Source organism: Sturnus vulgaris, chromosome 7 (assembly GCF_052056855.1).
Source record: "Sturnus vulgaris isolate bStuVul1 chromosome 7, bStuVul1.hap1, whole genome shotgun sequence".
Taxonomy (NCBI): Eukaryota; Metazoa; Chordata; class Aves; order Passeriformes; family Sturnidae; genus Sturnus; species Sturnus vulgaris.
Window position 1 is genome coordinate 11333197 of NC_142249.1, and position 18704 is coordinate 11351900.

The window sequence follows — 18704 nt, forward strand, 5'->3', positions numbered from 1 at the left end:
GATGTATGGGAAGTAATTAGATCACTGAAACAAGATTGGTGGTTTAAAGAATTTGTCTTGATAAGATGCAGAAGTTGAAGTGATACCTCTGAAAAGATTCTACAAATGTTTAAAATTTTTTTTTGGTGATTCAGAGAGGTGAACTTTTAAGAATAAAAGTATCTTTCTCTACAAAAATATTTGTGCAATGTTTCTGTTTAAAATAAATGCTCTTTTGTTTGTTTAGCAGAGTTGACTCAGCTTTGGTTGGTTACCATAGTTCAGCACTGTTTTTGCATTTCCATGTGAATTTCTAGTAATTCCCAGGCTTGGTTCAGGTTTTGGGGATCTTTTTGTATCACTTTGTTAGCTGCCTGTGGAGCTGCACTCCTCTTCGTTGAATTTGGAAAAACATCAAGCAAGACTTAAGTCTTGATCTAAAATCCCTCAAATGTCACTCACTGATGAAAAACATCAAATAACTTTTAGTAAAGTAGTGGCTGCTGGCAGAAGGGAGAGAGAAAAGACTTTGCTTGGTTTAAATTAGTCATCTGATGGAGAGGTGCTTTGGCAAGGTAGCAGTGTTTATGTAAGATAATAGCTGCTCAACGGCATTTTGGGGAACAAGAAAAAATATTTAGAATTCAAATGTGCAGCAGTGGTAGGGGGACCAAGGACAGCCTGGAAGCTGGGAGGTGGCAGCTGGCTGGTGAGGTTCAGCTGTTGTTTTGTGCAGCTGTGGCTGTGCAGTAGCTGGTCCTTGGTTTGTGTGTGTTCAGCAATGCTGTTCTCTCACCTCTGGCTCCCTGTTTGCTGGCTGCTGCTGTGAATCCATCCATTTTTCAGTCTCCTCATGAAAGCTGAGAGCAGTAACTGAGTGCCCAGAGTTCTTGAGGAGCTCAGTAATCTCCAGAGTTTGGATTGGAGGGATAAAAGGCTGGGAGGATCAAATAAGTGCCAAGTTTTGGCCTGACCTTGACTTCTTTGTCTAAATGACTTCCTTTATCAAACTTGCTTACTTTGTTTTGTTTGATCCTGGTCCCCTGTTCAAACCCAGCTTCTGGCTTTTGCCACTCTGGTTGCACTCATGCAGTGTCTCCACTTGTCAGCTGAATTATTGCTGCCCCATGAAAATGTTCTGTCATGCAACAAGTAAATGAAGTAATTTGGTAGCTTCAGGTAGCCAATACCAGCACTGTACTGGAATATACACACTTTAGAGCCCAGGGTTCATGAACTAAGATGAAATAGTGTGTTTTTTGTCTCTGAGTGTGTTCATTGAGTTGGCTTCCTATTTCAGTATTAATGGAGTTGGAGAAATACAAGTAAAGGTGAAAAAGAAATTCAGATGAGGGTTATTGACAAATTCAAACCCTAGTTTGGAGATTCTGATGAAGCTTTTGATAAAATACAGACTTGCAAGCGCTTGAACGTTGTGTTGAAGTCGTCCAAATACTCTGGTTGTGATGCCCACTGGAACCTTCATTTGTGCTTCTAGGAGTTTCATGTTTAATGTATAGTGGACCAGAAAGTTAAATTTTGGGATCATGTGCACTACCTGGGTAGATGCAATGACTTTGAGAACGTTCCTTGGAAACATAATTTTAATGTAGCGTTCTCTTAACTTTTATTCCTGAAGTAGTGTTACTAGATAATGCCTGTGAGTAATTAGAATAACCTTGAGCTAACCTTTGCTGTTTGCCTTATTCTTGTTTCTTTTGTTTTTCCCAGGACAAAATGGCCAAAATGGAGGTGAAGACGTCACTTTTGGATGACATGATAGGGGTGGGAGATATGGTCCTTCTGGAGCCACTGAATGAAGATTCCTTCATCGATAACCTGAAGAAGCGCTTTGATCACAACGAAGTTTATGTGAGTATATGTTAAAAAATAACATCCTATGGAGAGCTGTGCTGTCATTCTCAAGATATGTGTTTATTTATAAGGATACACACAGACTGAGTGCCTGAACATTATCTATTGTATTAGGGATGTTTTAAACCTTGCTTGTGCTGTAGTCTTTCCTGTACTGCATTCTTTGCATTTGATCTTTCCCATCTGGGATATTTTTCCTCTTTTTTCTTTTTCCCCATTGCATGACATGGGGAGCCTCTGATTTTTCATAAAGAACAATTCCAGAACTGCTGCTGACAGTAACTTTGATGCTCCTGTTCTCACAGGGCATCGCAGTTATAAATAATTCACTTACAGAGAAGGCACATCCAGGATGTTAGAGCAGGCTGAAGCAGAAACAATATATGCTTGGAATATGTTAAGGATAAATAAATACTGTCTGCTATCTTTGATTTGCAAAAAGGTAGTGTTTATTAAAATGGTTGGATTGTAAACTAAATACAATGAGCTTGGATATATGTGGACGTAATCAAAGTCTTCAGGCATATCAATCTCTGGGTGATGTTCAACAGGAGAGATGTGAACTGGTAGTTGAAACACAGGCAGGTAAAATGAAGAGGCAAATGGTGATTCCAGTTAAGCCTTTCATTTCCTGCTTCATCTCTTTGTTCCACTTTTGCTAAAATGTGCACAGTATTGTATCTGTTATACTGCTTAGGCTGTGTGAACTTAATGGTTTGTAGGGACTTTCCAAGGCTGCTGGTGAGCCTAAATATTTAAGCCAAAGTATATTTATGATCTGCAAGCAATTGTGTCTGCAGCTTGCTTAAAACCAAATAGGTGTTCTGTACTTAATGATAATTTAGCCTTTCCCCCCTTTTTAATTTTTAGTGTGATTATATTTTTCATTCTTGCTAAGCATTTGAACCATCATGGTTCCATACTGGAGAACGAAAAGGCAAAGGTATGGGAGGATCTGTGCTATTTTTGTTTGTTTCTTCTATCCTTTAGTTATAGTCTGTGCTTTTGTACCTCTGCTATTCACTGTCTGCCACATCTTTCTTCTCAATTGTCATATTCAGCCAGGCTACTCTCTTTTCTGGAGACATTAGGTTGGTAATACACAGTTGCTCCTAACTGCTATTGTATCATCTCCACCTATTTGCTCCTTCAGGTTGTTCTGACAATTTAAATTAAACATTAAAATTAGATTATGAAAGACTCTCAGTATCCATGAAAACTTTGTTAAAGAAGAAACCAAAACAATGATATTTGTGGAAATATTTCTTCCTCAATGGTTAAAAAAATTAACTTCCTTTTGTTTTTAAACTTCTGTTATGCCTTTGAGAGTTACATTTGCAAAACCTTGTGTCTTAAATTTTCCTTGTTCCTTGAAGATGGGTTCCGTTCCCTATGGATAACCCTTGGATGTTGATACAGGCAAGTGGATATCAGACTTCTCTTTTCTGGTCTTTCATCTTGCTTCTGGCAAATCCTTCATTTTCAGCCACTGTGGTGGCTGCCTCTTCTGATATTCAGAGGTATTTTTTTCCAGTCAGTGGCTTGTATACTTAACATGTTCCACATCAGTTTTAGGGTTAATACTTTGTTCCTAATGCCTGCAGTAACTGTGGGTGATACTGATTCATCTTGTTCCACTTAAGAAAATATGAAGGAAAAGGAAAGAAAGCTATTTGCCTGGAGATTCAAGGAGGCAGTAGCACCCAGCCCAATCTTTGGGTCATATTTGAAAGTTTTATTTAAAGCATTAAAGATGCAAACCTGTTCTGTGAGGGTTCCCTGGACTGTGCAGTTTCCTATGAAGGATTGCTATAAATCTTATGAACGTGGAATTCTCAAAGGTTTTTTTTGATTTTTTTTCTTTTTTTTTTCCCCTGTCTACTACTGTGGATTACGAAGTATTTAGTTACATGTTTCTGCTTAATTCACACTGTATAGTTTTTTCTTGAAAGAAATGGAATGTTTTAATGGCAAATGGGTGTTCTGTTTTGTTATTTTCTGCTGTTATGAGCTAGCTGACAACGTGTGTTCAAACACACAGCTCTTTGAGGTGGTGACAGTGAAGTATGTATTTCCCCCAGTTTCAGATCCAACTGCACCTGGCACTGATGTGCATTGTAATTTTCTGTGTAATTTGGTAGGTGATACCAGGTGCCACTTTTCCCTAGCAATGTAGGATCCTTTGGCTTGCAGGTGGGAAAGCCTATTTTTTCAAGGTCTTACAAGCTCTATATGAGAATCCATAATGTGAAGGCCAAGTGTTGCAGATCTTTGCAAGTATTAAAACATTCATTACATACAATAGTGGAAAAAAGAGCTGTTCATGTCTGTGCCACATGCTGCTACCAAGTATGCAAGTTACTTGCCTTGTGATGCTGCATGGTTTTATTTACCAGATCACTTGAGAAATATTGTCTCCTCTCCTTATCAGCTGAGTTTTGCTGCCTTGCAAATTTTCGTGCCTCCGTTGCATATTTTAGAAAATTTGTGAAACAGTAACAGTTGGAATGGTGCTCACTGTAACAACCACATTAATTTTCAAGTACAAACTCTACCTTCTCCTTGTTGCCACCACTCACAGCAACTACACTTTGCATTTCTGGTTTTAGACTCTGAAGAGGACAATGGAGCCTGTGTTACACCTGGAAGTAGGGCTTGTTTTACCATGTAAAATCTGTAGTTTGCATCCTGGGGAAACCAAATTGCGCTATTCAAGAGCTGCTGCTTGTGTTTAACCACGACTGCAGATTCCTGCTGCTCCAACGAGCTACACAGAGAAATTCACCTCTCAGGATCCTTTCAGAGGGCAGTAGGAATGGATTTGTCCTTTATTGCCTCTGCTGTGGGTTTAAGTTCAGCCCCCATGTCAGTGTGCCACTGCAGGCATTGCCAGAAGTTGTGTCCAAGTGTAAAGAGCAAAGTCAAGCTGCAGCAAACCAGGCTTACCCAACATGGTTTTCTAAGCTCTTTCCTGCAGACTGAAGGCTCTGTCTGTGCTACATATGTTGGTTTTAAAAGGGAGCTGCAGTTGTAACTTTCAAAAGGGTTTGTAGTGGGGAATGAGAGCTGTAATGTGGATAGCTTTGAAGCTGTAAGGTTGGCCAGATGCTCTGTGATCATGTGAGCCAGTCTTGGTAGGTAAACACACAAAGGGGACTTAGAGCAGAGGTGGGCACGAGCTTTTTAGTAAAGCCTGTCATGGCAGGATGAAGAATATTGGTTTTAAACTCAGAAAGCGTAGATTTAGACTAGATAATAAGCAAGAAATTCTTTTATGATGTGGATAGTAAGGCTGTGCAGAGGTGGTAGATGCCCCATCCCTGCAAACATTCAAGGTCACCATGGAGATGAACTCTGAGCAACCTGATCTAGTTGGAGATGTCCCTGCTCATTGCAGAGGGGATTGGACTGCAGATCTTTAAATATGCCTTCCAACCCAAGCTCTTCTGTGATTCTATGAAATGTGAGAGTCAGATCGAGCCATCAGTGAACAATGCCAAATCTCTCCCCTCCCTATAGCCAAAGATGACAAGATAGTTGGGCTCATTCCACAAGAAGATTTTTTGCCTTTTCTAGTCTCTTTCACAGTTGTTATGTTTGATGCTGAATGTTTGATTTTGGAGATCCTAGTGCCAGCTCTCTTTGCCCCTTTGAAACTCCAGATCTTCTCCATAAGAGGTCCCTTTGCAAAAGCATTTAGAACTGGATCCTCTGATGGTCCTTTTGTATCATTCCAGGCAGGTTCAGTGTAAGTCCTTCAAGAACTTGGCAAAGTTTCATGCCACGGTGCAAACAGGGCAATGAGTTCCCTCCTAAGAGTGAGGGAACAGGCTTGATTACCTGTTGTTCAATTTTATGTGTATTTGGTGGAAAGTTTAATAGACTTGGGTGTTGTGTTACATCCTAGAGTGCAAAGCTGGAGGCTGTGCCTATAAAAATAAGCATGAAGGCTGGTGGAGCTGGAGTTAGGCCAAATATTCTGCTAAAGACCATCAGATTCTGCAGTAATCTCATGCTGAGTGGTTTTGGGAGGGGGAAGGGTTTGTTGGGTAATATGCATGTGTTAATTGGAAATGGGAATCTTAGAGTTTAGTCATGTCTGGAAATGTCTGAGGTATGTCTGACCAAGAAAAATCTCATTAGAAAGCTGTAATTGTTTATTATATTGTTTTTGCAACTCTTAAACTTTACATTGATAAAATTTGCATCGCTGTTCCACAAAAGTTCTTTTCTGTAACTGTTGGTAACAAAAGCCCGTGGGAGTCTTTCGTTAACTTTACGAAGTAAAATGTGGCTCATGGGCAATGCATTAGCAAGTAGGAAAGAATCCCACAATGTTGATTATTTGAAGGTTTCAGGGAGCAGATTGTGTGGTTAAAATGTGTGACCTGCAGACCGCATGGAAAACTTTAAATACATTCATAAAGTTCAGTTTGTGTGTGATTGATGAATTTTTGACTTGTTCTGTTGAACTCCCTCTCAAGGTTTTTTTTTTTTTCCTATGTTGGCTGAAATTTTCTCACTCAATCCAGTTCAGCAATTATTTTTCCTTCGCAGTTTGGGAAGCTGACAAATGGGAGGGGGCATCTGACTATATGTGCATTTACAGTGACTCATGAATGGTAGAGCTTTTGGATAAAATGTAGTATTTGTGTTGGTCTGTCACTTATTTTTATGCTGGGTTTGTTGCTTTGTGAGGCATGTGGAAGTGTCAAGGGAGGTGTGAGGAGTCTGGAGGGGAATGGAGCTGCATAGGCTCACAGGAGTCAGCCTTTAGAGGTCAGATATGGCTTTATTCTGCTGCCCTGCACATTTTTCCCCACAGTTATGTTGTTTCTTGAAGTCTTCCCAAATTTGCAGAGGTCAACATTTTGTTCCTTACAAGAAAATGTTTGTTTGCTTTTTGTTCTTACAACAAAACAGAGTCTTTCTCTGATGTCAGCGTTTAATTTGTATTTTCTGGTGCGTGGAGTTTGTGGGCTGCTTTGGGCAGCAGCAGTCTTAGGTTACTGAAGTTTGTTGTTTTATCACTGAAACATTAAATATTTGGCATTCCAGGGTAATAACTCTGTTTTATCTGTTTGAGGTACCATCCTTGTGGCTGCCTTCTGCTGGCATGGCTGGTGTGGTGTGCTTGTTTCATAGACTGAGCTGCTTCCTGTTGATCTCGATTGCTTTAATATTTTAGGGTTAGCCTTTTTTGGTTTTGACTTGCCTTTACTCCACTGTATCTGTCTGTACTATTGGTTCATCTCATTTTCAGCTACCTTAGATTATTTAGGACTTCACTGAATTGCTGTCAAGCACAGTGGCTTTGTTCCTTCTGCACTCATACCTGGTATTCCAGATGCTACATTTGCAAACACAGGGTAGGGAACAGAATTATGTGAATAAGACCAATTGTCCTGGTCTGCATCAGCCTTGTGTGACCATCCCATTGATGTTGTGAAGGAGAGAGTCTTGTCCTACTGGGAAACACTGGGAAGATCTGTGTGGTAGTAGTAACTGAGTGACTGTTGAAGTTCAGTTCTCAGTTTCATTACCTCCTGATGCCAGCATGATCATGTTCACCTTTAAAATGTTGTTGTTGGGGCCAGATGGAGTCCTTTATTGGGTTTTGAGGAGGGTTGTCCCCTGTGGATTCTGGGTAGGTCGTAGCTGTGTGTGTTCTGGCTGGTATCAGGACTGTGCTTTGCTGCTCCTGCAGCAACATGCAGAAGAATCTTTCCTCCTGCCAGATCTGACCCTGCTCTCTTGTACTTTCATGTGTTTACTTGTGTTTATCCAACATGTCCAGCCTGGGCTGCTGGTCTTCCTTTGGGAATGTGAGGAGTGGCAGGTGTGGTGGCCGCCCAGCTTCTCAAAAGCAGGATGGTTTGAGAGCTGGATCAGAGCTGCATCCCTCCGCCTGTGATGGGAGCCCAGGGGACCTGAGTTTCCTCCCATCTCCTTCTCTTCCTCCCTTGGGGAATGCCTGTGTCGATTTGAGCAATTTTCCCATCAGTGCCTCAACAGTTTTGCCCTTTGAGGGAAGCTGCTGAGTTATAGTAATAATATTGTTGCAGCTGCCACAGGCTAGGACCTTGAAGCCTGCTGCTTCTTCAGATGTGAAGAAAGGCTTGTGTGCCCAAGGCACATCTTTTGCTGTGATAGCTTGTGGCCTAAGAAGTATTCTCCCTCCCTGCAAATCTTGCTTTGCTTTGTTATCTAGATAAAAATCCTGTGGGTCCTCTGGCCCTTCACATCAGCCTGCTCCGCAAAACAAACTTTAGAACTTGCCCTGAGTCAAGAGTAAAGATTTTCACAGCAGGTTGGCTGCTTTTTACCTTGAAGTGCTTTGTGGGAGGAGAGTTATTTATCTCAAGGCAGTGCTTTGTTTCCTTTCCTTTTTGTATGGCTCCCACGATTGTGAGTCTTGTGTTTGAGGCACTGTTAGTTACTGTAGGGCTCTGTGCAGTATTTGCATAAAGGAGTAAGAAAACAGTAATAAGGATCAGAGAAAATGGAATGCATGTGGTGGGCTGTGTACAGGGGTCTTCTCCCCTACACACTCTTTCTTTTTTGCCTCTGATGTGATACTTTGAAAAAAGAAGAAAGTGTAGGAAATGCCTCCAGTTACAGTGTTAGCTTTGCCTCAAAATACTCTGCATTCCTTCACTAAGATGATGATGACATTTGGGGCATTTATTGATGGTTTCAGTGCATGTTATATGAAACCAAAACACTAAAGGAAGATCAATGAAAGATTGACAAATGAAGAAATAGAAGCAAAAGTCTCCAAGGGCTGTAAGAACATGGCTTTCACCCTGAGGAGCACAGGTTAGCCCTGGCTGCAGCATGGCAGAAGGTTCCTCTTCTCTCCCCCCACATTTCATTCATACAGAAATAGTGGAACATTTTGGAATGAATGCTGTCACTAATGTTTTCACCAGTGGTTTCTCAGCACAGATGTATCCAATCTCCAGCTACTGTTTGCTCATGAAAACAAGTATATCTCTTTTGAGAAATGGGCAGGCATTGATGTTCAGGGGCGTTTAAACACTCTTGAAAATTCCTCATGTCACCTTTGAGTTGACTTCTTCATTGCTTATTTTCAGGTGTTGCCTATATTTGTATCCTGCGTAGGAACTCCTTTTGTTTGTATAAATCATCCCAGTGTAGCCAGAGAGGAGACCAGCAGAGAGGATTAGTCTGCTTCATTAATAACAGCACTGGAGTCTGTCATAATGCTATTGAGGTTAGCAGCAATGTTCAGAGATTTCTGTGCCCTCCAGAAGCTCAGCAGAGAAACCCGATAATCTGAGCTCATGCATCCACTCCACGTACTCGCTCTGACTTGCAGTGTGGGTGTCTTTCCCTGGCAAACCATCTGCTCTTACTTCAGGGTTTGGATCTCAGGTTGCAGTGCAGTTAAGGGCTTGATCCTGGCCACTGTGGGTTGCCCACTGCTTGTCCAGGCTGCTGCTGCTTCACAGTGGCTTGCAGGCTCAAGCCCATATTGAAGAATATTTGAATAGTGTGGTTTTCCTCTTTGACATAGGTTGCCTGTGTTGTGATTGTTTGCTTTGGGGTACAGATGTAGGCTTCTGCCTTTGTGTGACCTCTGAGCTTTGTTTCTTGAGCCATTCTATTACCCATTCATGTACTTGATACAGGACTGATTTGCCTCCTCAGTTTCTTATTTTCCTTGATTGTTTTTCCCTTCTCATCCCTTCAGGACCTCATCCACTGCTCTTCTGGGTAGCTTTTTTTACAGCCATTACTGTCCCATCCAGGTTTTACAAGGCTGCCTGTCCTGGTTAATAACTGCATTAAGCACATAGAGTAGCTTTACCAAGATTGGATTTTTCTTCTCTTACAACATACAGACTTTGTCCACTGTATTTCTGGGACTAAAATGCTGTTTCTGGGAAGGTGGGCTTGAGCAAGAGAGTTTTCATCATCCTGGAGAATAGTCTGTGTTTGTTCAGAAATCCAGTGATATATTTCTCTGCTCAAGCTCCCAGCTCACTGAAGCACAAGCAGAGTTAGCCCAGCATTGCCTCAACCTGAAGTGCAGCTGCTCAGCTTGGATCACAGGTGGAGTTTATTTTGTATGTGAAACACTCCAAACCCTGGAGTGTTACAGGATGAAATCTGAGCCTGTTTGTTTGTTTGTATTTTTCAAGTACCCAGCCCATCCCTCTCCACCAAGCAATACAAACACGTCCATTGCCATACACAGGAGTACAGTAAATCAAAACCCCAGAAACAACAATAAGCTCAGGTGGTTTTGCTTTTAGTCTTGATGCTGCTCTTTTCCTTACTCTTTTCAAACATCATCTCGTGCAACTTCGTGTTTCCAACCCAAAAAAACACAATGGACGAGAGGCACAGTGCATTTAACTGTTTTGTTGTGGCCAACCACAATGTAAAGCAAATTTGAGCTCACAACATGATTGTTCAAATAAAAGGTGATATTTTGATATAATACTGATCTAGCTGGTAATGCTTATTAAAACGGGAAAATTCATTATAGAGTGAAGTTGTAGTTTTAAATTTGCCCAGCTCTGTTTAAGACTGAGACACCTCAAAAATCTTAGAACATGTAAGTACAGGCTTCCTCTGCCATCTCCTCGGCCTCAGCTGTTCTGAACATGCAGTGGCACACATGCTTATGAGTTGGCAGGATCCAGAACTGTAGTAGGTCAGGCAAATACAAAGTAAAATAAGTATTATATTATAAATATAACTTTCATGTGTCACATTAAAAGAACTCCCCACAAAACCAAAACACAGCCCTCTCCCACCACAATGAAAACAGTGCTGGGCAAGCCTTGGGTTTGGATTAATTCCAATAAAACCTAGTCACACTTTTCTTTCATCCTACTTTACTGTCTCCCATTGCAGTGAATTGTTTTGGTGGAATGATCTGAAGCTCTTCAAAGCTATTGGAACCAAATGATTATTTGAGCAAAGCCATTACTATAGGAATGTGCATTATATATACCTGGAGTATTAAAATCAGCCTGCATAAATGGAAGAATCCAAACTAGCAATCTTATTTTACTAAAATGTCTTTGTTTTCTATTTCTGTGCTCCAAAGTTTAACAGATTAAATAAATGGAGAGAAACTTTGCTACCCCCTGGGAATTTAGTGCACTTGCCAGGTACATTAGCACTTGGGGCGTTTTACAGCAGGACTGATTTGTGTGCAGCAGCAATTTCTGTGGGCTGTTACAGGCTACAAGAGGTAAGAAGCAGTGGGTTTGTTTTAGCAGAGCTGACAAAAGGGACGTAGGGTACAATTCCAAAAGGCTTGCAACAAACCCGTGTAGATGTTTAATGATTTTAACCTCTGCAGACTGCAGGTTGCTTTGCAGAGATTTTGCCACAGATCCAGAGAAGCTTTTAAGGATGTGGAGCAGGCTTTTATGGCAGCCCCAGCTGTACAACCTCTGTGCTGCAGCCTCAACTCGTGTCAGTGGTGTTCCCTGGCTTCTGCACATGCAATCTCCTCTCTTCTGGCCCTTGGGGCATTGCAAGTCTAACTTAGACAGAAGGAAAAATAGCTTTATTAATATACTGTATCCCAGGGTGTGAAATATTCTCTCATGAGTTGTACTAGTGCTTTTCTAAAGGATCCCCTTCTTGGGCTGGCCTGGACTCCCTCTGTCCTGTGTATCAGATTTCACTGCAGTGCACTCTGGCTGCAGAGGTGTTTGGGGACCTTTCACTGGGCTCACTGTAAGGTTTCTGCAGCCTCTCAGAAACTGGAAATCTCCAGTTTATAGCAATAACTTTCCCTAGCCCTTGACTGGGGAGAGGCTGCTGCCTGTACATTTCTCACAAGCAGCAAGAGTCATGTTATCATCTTGCTATTTGAGGCTTTTTTTTTAAGCCAGTCTGGTTGGGTGAGAAAGGCTCAGAAGGACTTGCATGGTGCCTGTAAACTCAAAGTAGCACTGGTATCTTGCCCCAGGTGGTTACATTGGCTTCCAGTCCTAGGGGGAGAAAGTGGGACATCAAAGGAGTCTTGGTCATTGCATCTGGACCAGTATTTAGAAGGGATGTGTAACAAACATTAACAGCTTTTCCAGCTGAATTGGAATTTGGAATTTTCTTCCTGCTTGAGATGTTAACCCCTTATCTGAAAAGGAATGAGTTCTATGTGTTGTTTTGGTGGAGAATGCACAAAGTGTTGTCACTGGAGCTGACAGAAATTTGAATCCTCTGTTCTGGAGCTTTATCCCACTGCAGTGTTGCCACGCCTTGTGAGAGATGCACTGAGAAATGATGGGTTCTGTTGCTTTGTGTTCTGAGCAAACACAGAATTCACCTTCGTGAGTTGCAATAAAGTAGAAGTTGGGAGGAAGGAGCATTATCAAGAGTTCAGCTAGCAAAACTTGAGGAGACAGCCGATCTCATCCAAACTTGCATAACAAGACAATGTCAAACCAAGAAAGAAATCCAATCTCCTGGCTGTGTGCTGGGCATCCATCATCATCAGGCCACTCTTCTTCTCTCATTTTTGTCCTTAAGCAGGGGAATTCAAGAGTCTCTTTGGTCCCTGGGGTGCTGTGGTATGGTCTCTCACTACTCTTGGGCGTTCTGCTTTCAGCACTGGAATGTTTCTGTGCTGGTCGCTCGCTCGAGGATTTAAGCCATTTATTTTGTTTGTTTATAATAGAGTTCTGGTGGGAAGACAGATGTTATGTGGGAAAGCTATTTTCCGGATCTGTTTATCCCTGTTATGTGGAATCTCACAGACCACCACTAGCAAGTAGCTATTAGGCATCAGCTTTGAGAGATTGGCATTTTCAGAAGAGGAAGTGTATTAGCTCTTGTAAGCAGCTTTGCAACAAACCCAATGACTTCTTGGCACACTTTGGCTTGGTGTTTAAAATGGATTGGAGTGTGTCTTTGTTTCAATATAGCCATTTGACCTTTTGAAATATTAGTATTTTAGGAAATGGCCTGTATTTATTTGTATCTGGCAGTAAAGAGCTGACTTGAATTCCAAAATACATTGGCTAAGCAGCACTTAGCTACTAAGACATGGTTCTAAATAAATCTCATTTAAATGCCTGTATTCAAAATTAAAATACAAGGTTTTCACTTTCAGTCATCTTTCTTTATCTTGATGTCTTAGGGTACTTCAAGGAACTTAGCAATTAAATTGTATGTTAATATGGTAGCAGAATAGGGACAAGTCTTTGTGTTCCAAAGAATTCATGTTTCAAAATACAATATTCAAGATTTGGCCTTCATCTCTCTTCAGCCGATATTTGCAACACTAGTTTCACAACAGGCTGAGCTCACAAATTCCTAAGATTTAGGAGGAAACAATTTATTAATGTTTTATCAGAGAAGAGCCCTAATTGGGGTATCTGTGCACTTGGGAAGACTAGGAAGCTTCTTACTCTTGGGCATCTGTTACTCTTGCCAGGAGTCTGTAGACTTCCAAATTGCCAAGGCTGCATGTGTTGAGAGAGTGCAAAGTAAACACTGCAGAAAGGCAATTTTAGCATTTCCATCATGTTCAGCCAAAGAGATTAGACATAGTTGGAAAATTATTTCCTCCGTAGGGGGAGGATGACCACAAAACTAGAACAATTTTTTCTTTATTTGAAGAACATTTACATAAGCACACACTGTGGTGTGTGCTTGAAAGAAGCAAAACTGAATTATTTGGCTGCTTCTGATCCATCCCAGGAGTAGGAAACACTGCAAGGATGAGCTGTGAGAGTCTTTGGAGGCCTCATGCCACTTGTTTTATCACTGAAGTCTGGTTTATTCCACTCAGTTTGAGACAGAAAATGCCATGTGAGTTCACAGCTTGCCTGTGCATATGTGTGCAATGGAAAATGGGAAATATTCCTCCCCTTGCTTTCTGCTTAGGACCAGATTTAGTAGCATTTAGCAGGAAATTGCTTTAGGTATGGAAGTTAGATCTGGAAGGGTTGCAGCAATTAATATTTTTCATTTGTGATTGCAGCCTTGGCTATAATTTGGTGCTCTACTGAACGTGCTGGTCAGTAGCAGTGGGCTCCTCATGCCTCTCCTCCCATTTAAAAGTGCAGCTCACAGTCTTTTCTCTAAGAAATGTTGTGGGGGAAAATCCAAATTGTGATTGTACCTCAGGTGCTGAGATATCACTGCACAGAAGCCCTTTAGAATCATAGTGCATTAAAGAAACCATTGTTTTGGTTTTTTCTTCTGTAATTACTGCAAATGTAATCCAGGTAATGGGAACCTGTGACTTTTGTGTAGAGCTCCCAGGGAGCACTGGTTACTGGAAAAACCATATTTCATGAGGTGGTACTTAATTGTTTCTCAGCTGTGGAAAGAGACACCAAACACATGGGGTTTTATTATCTTTGATCAGTATCTGCAGGCAGGATGGAATGGAGTTTTGGCGTTTTTTGCCACTCAGTGTGTTTGACTGCAGCCCTTGGAGCTGGAGGGAGGCACAGCAAGCTGTGGGGTATCTGACAGTAGGATTCAAGTGAATTGTGTCATGAGCAGACTGGGACTCATGGATGTTCACTCTGTGAACATCTGTGTCCTTTTGCCTTTCCCTCCCCCAGCTGAATTAGTCACAGAAATATAGTACAATTAGGCTTTCTTTAAGAAAATGTTCAGAAGAAATTTTCAGTTATGCAGATATAGCTACTTGGTACCCAACAGACAGAGTATCTAAAAGGTGTTTCAGAATGTATAAACATATTTATTCGTTGCTACAAACTGTTAAATGGGCAGATAATATATAAGCAGCAAAGGTATGTTAAAAAGAAAAACCCACAATATTTTTTCTCTTTTCCTTCAACAGACATACATTGGCAGCGTGGTGATATCAATAAACCCCTACAGATCTCTACCCATTTATACTCCAGAGAAGGTGGAAGAATACAGAAATCGAAACTTTTATGAACTCAGTCCTCACATGTAAGTACAGCAAAGAAATTTTAGTTTTCATTCTGTCCAGGAACAGATGGTACCAGCTGTCTCTCTCCTCAAAAGATCTGTTGATTAAAGCAACCAAAATGAAAATCACACCACCACTCCCCCAAAATGAATTTTTATTAGCTCAGCCGTATTTTAAAGTGAAGTTAAAATGAGTTACTCTTTTTCTTTCATGCACTGAGGCCCTGGTATGTGCATTTCAGAACATTTCCCCCTAACTGTTAGCAGTAGCCAGTATCACAGCACTGTAAAGTAAGCAGTCTGTTTTCAGGGAAATCTTTTTCTTTCAAAGTCCAGGCTGCCTCGTGGAAGCCTTGAGGTGTTAAATATGTTTTAATCATATAGTGTTACTTTTGATATCTGAAACTCTTAATTTATCTTTGTGCAATGCAGAGAAAAAAAACTCCTGTCATGATGAATGCAGAAATGTGTTGGATATGTCTGAATGGTAACTGTAGGAAAATTAAAGCTTGGTCTTCTCTATGCTGGGTGGAAATGAGCCCATTCATAGAGGACAGCCAGAGCACCCTAAATGCATAATGCAAACTTTAAGACTAAAATAGGATGAGTAATAGGACAAGGTGCAGTTTGCAGCTGTGGCTGAGAGTAAAGCACGTGGTCTTCAAGGTCTGCATGTTGCAGTAATAATTTTTATTTTGCCAGACATAGTGGTGAGGCTGAAGCCAGCTGTTCCTCCCCTCAGTGTGACACTGGCAGGGAGGTGTTTCCAGCTGCTGATTCTTCAGCCACAAATTCAGGTGGCTGACTTAAGCAATCAGTGGTTGGATAAGTGTCTAAACAGGGCCATACATTTATGCATCTTCCTTCAGTATTAACTTTTAAGTTAAATGAAAATTATGTGTAGAAAGTGCACTGGAAGTTATTTGGTTCTGATTAATTTATTGCCTTAACACTTCATCTGTCACTCTCCCAGATGCATGGTCTGAAATGCAAACAGCCCAATAATCAGAGCAAATAAGCTTCTTGGACCTCTTGGTTCTGAACTCTGGCTAAATTCAGGTTTCCTTTCTTCACAGTTTTGTTTAGCAAGGCCAATAGCCTGCTAAATTGACACAGCTCCTTGCTAAAAGAATTTTCTGCTCTGCTAATTTTGTTCAGCTGCATAAAATTTGGTGTCAAATGATTTATTTTAAAAATAAAACCCGTGAGTTAAAGTTTGTCTGATATTCTGAAAGTCAGATGTACTTGGTTACACCTTGAATCAAGTATGTAGTAATATATCGATCTCCACATTTTTCTGTCTCTCTTGAGAGATGGTTTTCCAGAACAGAAATGGTCAAGAGTCATTCTTGTGTGTATTATGAGAGTCAGAACTTGGTAGAAAAGTATTTCATAAACATCATTCATCACTAATGACAATAATTGTAGGGTCAGGTTCCCACCTCACAGCAAGGACTTCTGGAACCCAAACACTAGAAATCTACTTTAAGTGCAGGAGACTGAAGTGAGAAAATATTGACATTTAATTTTTGTCAGGAGGTCTCAATTGCTTGATACTAATAGATTTTCCTTGCAAGTTTGGATGGAGTTCCAAGTCAAGAAAAATGTAAGCCTAATTTGTTTTGGACAGATATAATCTCTTCACAAATTTTCTGTATTTTGTATTGCTTCTGTGTAAGAGTTTTGTCTTCTGACACCTGCTAAGAAAATAAAATATTTTTAAAAATAAAGGATTAGGAAATAATGTTTGTTATGCTTTCTATTACTGATACATCATTTCCAAACTGTAGAAATATAAAATGATCTTACTTTATGGTGACCTTGCTTCCCTTCCCACCTGTCTCTAGATGGTTATGGGAATTGCAGAATCAAGAGAGTCACTTTTGGCTCTGCTAAAATTGGTAAACTTCTCACCATCTTCAGGAGATGTTTGGGCAGTATTGTAGGTGTTTAAGATAAGTGCTATGTGGGCTGCCTTATGGCATCTCTGGCAAGCCTAAACCACTTTTCATCCCCTTTGATGTGAAGTTCCTTGTGCTGCACCAAAGGATTTGTGCCAGTCCAGTTGTCGTGGAGCTGGTCCTTGGATGCTGGTCACTAGATCATGAGTTGAGCTTAGGGTGCTCACAGAGTCCTGCATGAGCCAGGCCTGGGCTGTTCACCAACACTGTGCTTGCCTAGCCTGCTGGTCAGGACAGACTGAGAGCTGACAGACTTTGGGATGGAGCTGGCATCATCCCCTCCTTGGAGCTTGCAGCTAATTCTAGGGTTGACTGCTCTGGCAGCAGTGGGTCGTTGCTAAAAGCAGGGTTCAGGTGTGTCTAGGGAGGTTCTGCACTTCCACAGAGACCTTGCAATCTTCAAGGTGTTTTTTTTTTTTAGCTGCTCAGGAACTTTAATGAGGAGATGCTGTGAGACAAATTGCAATTTGTGGTGTTTGTTCTGCCACGGGGGTAAAAACCCCCCATTGATTTGTGGAAACGTACCTACTTAGTTTTCTTTGATGTGTAAATCTCTGTTGAGCCATGGACTCTTCAGAAGAATTGATTGTGGGTAAGCCCACTGCACCATTTAGCTGTGCCTTGGAAAAGAAAGGCTTTTGGCTCCTGTTGTGTGATCCTGAGTCAAGTAAAATTCTTGATTGTTTAGAAGGAAACTAACACATCCAACCTAGAAAGTGTATCTAGAAGTAAAATTAGATAAAGTGTGTTTCTTATTTAAACATCTCTTTTGTATAAATCATGTAACTTTGGTACTAGTGCTAGCTAGAAAAATTCAAGCAATTAATTAAAATTTCTGACAGTGGTTTGGTTAGTGATTGCTATAGAAACCAGGTCAGTTTTATGGCACCAAAACTCTTCTATCTCCTGTTGGTATAACAGCTCAAATTCTCCAATGTCTGCACTTTTGGACAGAGCATTCAGGTTTGGGAAGCCCAGGATTTAAGTGTCAGCATCTCTAGAGCTGTCTGCCATGGGATGTTCCCACAGGTACAGCTCTTTATGGCAGCTCCTGGACATCCAGAATCGTTTTTTATTTATTTTCCAGGAGTTTTGTGTGAGCTTCTATCTAGTCTGGAGCTGCTCCTCAGTGTGATGGGCAGGGAGAGTGTGCTTGAGAATGTCAGCTGTCCCAGCTAAAGAGCAGGCTTGGCCAGCACAGGAAAACAGAAGGAAAAAGAGACAGAAGGGTATAATGACATGAAGGACATCCATAGCTGTGGGTTTCCTGCTGTCTATGGTCACTGGAGGAAACACTTTAGGGAGTGAAAAATCCGTTCAGGTGTTTTCTTAGCCCTAATCTGAAAGAGGAGGGAGGGAGGGAACACCTCGTCCTCTGTTCTGTGTTTCCTCAAGAGCGTCTGTGAGAGTGACTGATGCTTTCAGTGACGCCAGTTAATACTTAATTGCAGGGCTTGGGTAAGGTTTGTTTTCCTGTTTCTTTTTTTTTTTTTTTTTTCCTAAATGATCTCTGGAAACTACAGTAGGGCCACAGTCACACTTTGAATGGGCAGCCAAAACTGAATTGCTGCGAGAAAGTTTCTGATCAGGTGATTTTGGATAGCGTTATAGCTGATAAAATTTGATCCCAGAGGTTTTATTTTAATAGTTCATTCCTCCCTGAGTGCACTACTGTGCTACTGTTGTTGTGGCACTGTGTAATAAAAGTGTTATTTTTCTAGGTCTTCTGGAATGCTTGTTTTCATAGTCTGTGGCTATTTGCATAGGTGTAATAGGAAGTTTACCAAGCTTTTTAATTGCTGGCTTGTTGTTTCTGTTTTAATGTTGTTAATCTTGCTGGTTTTGTCTTTATCTGCAAGGCAGGATCAAACTTGTCTCTGACTTGGCAGGGCAGAGTATGACATTTCAGTGTTCAAACAGTTTGCTTCTTGATTTGTGCAGTTCTTACATTTCTGTTCTGCTCTCTCAGTTGATGTAATTACT

General features: G+C 41.0%; 1 protein-coding gene across 5 annotated transcripts in view; it reads left to right on the forward strand.

The window, feature by feature from the left end:
* MYO1B (myosin IB) overlaps nt 1–18704 on the forward strand; it is a 106463-nt gene that overhangs the window by 14023 nt on the left and 73736 nt on the right. For all 5 annotated transcript variants that reach the window (XM_088167795.1, XM_014880925.2, XM_088167796.1 and 2 more), the window contains exons 2-3: nt 1711–1851; nt 14666–14781. In XM_088167795.1, the coding sequence (XP_088023921.1) occupies nt 1717–1851; nt 14666–14781 (251 nt within the window). In that variant the 5' untranslated portion in view covers nt 1711–1716. The remainder of the gene's footprint in view (nt 1–1710; nt 1852–14665; nt 14782–18704) is intronic.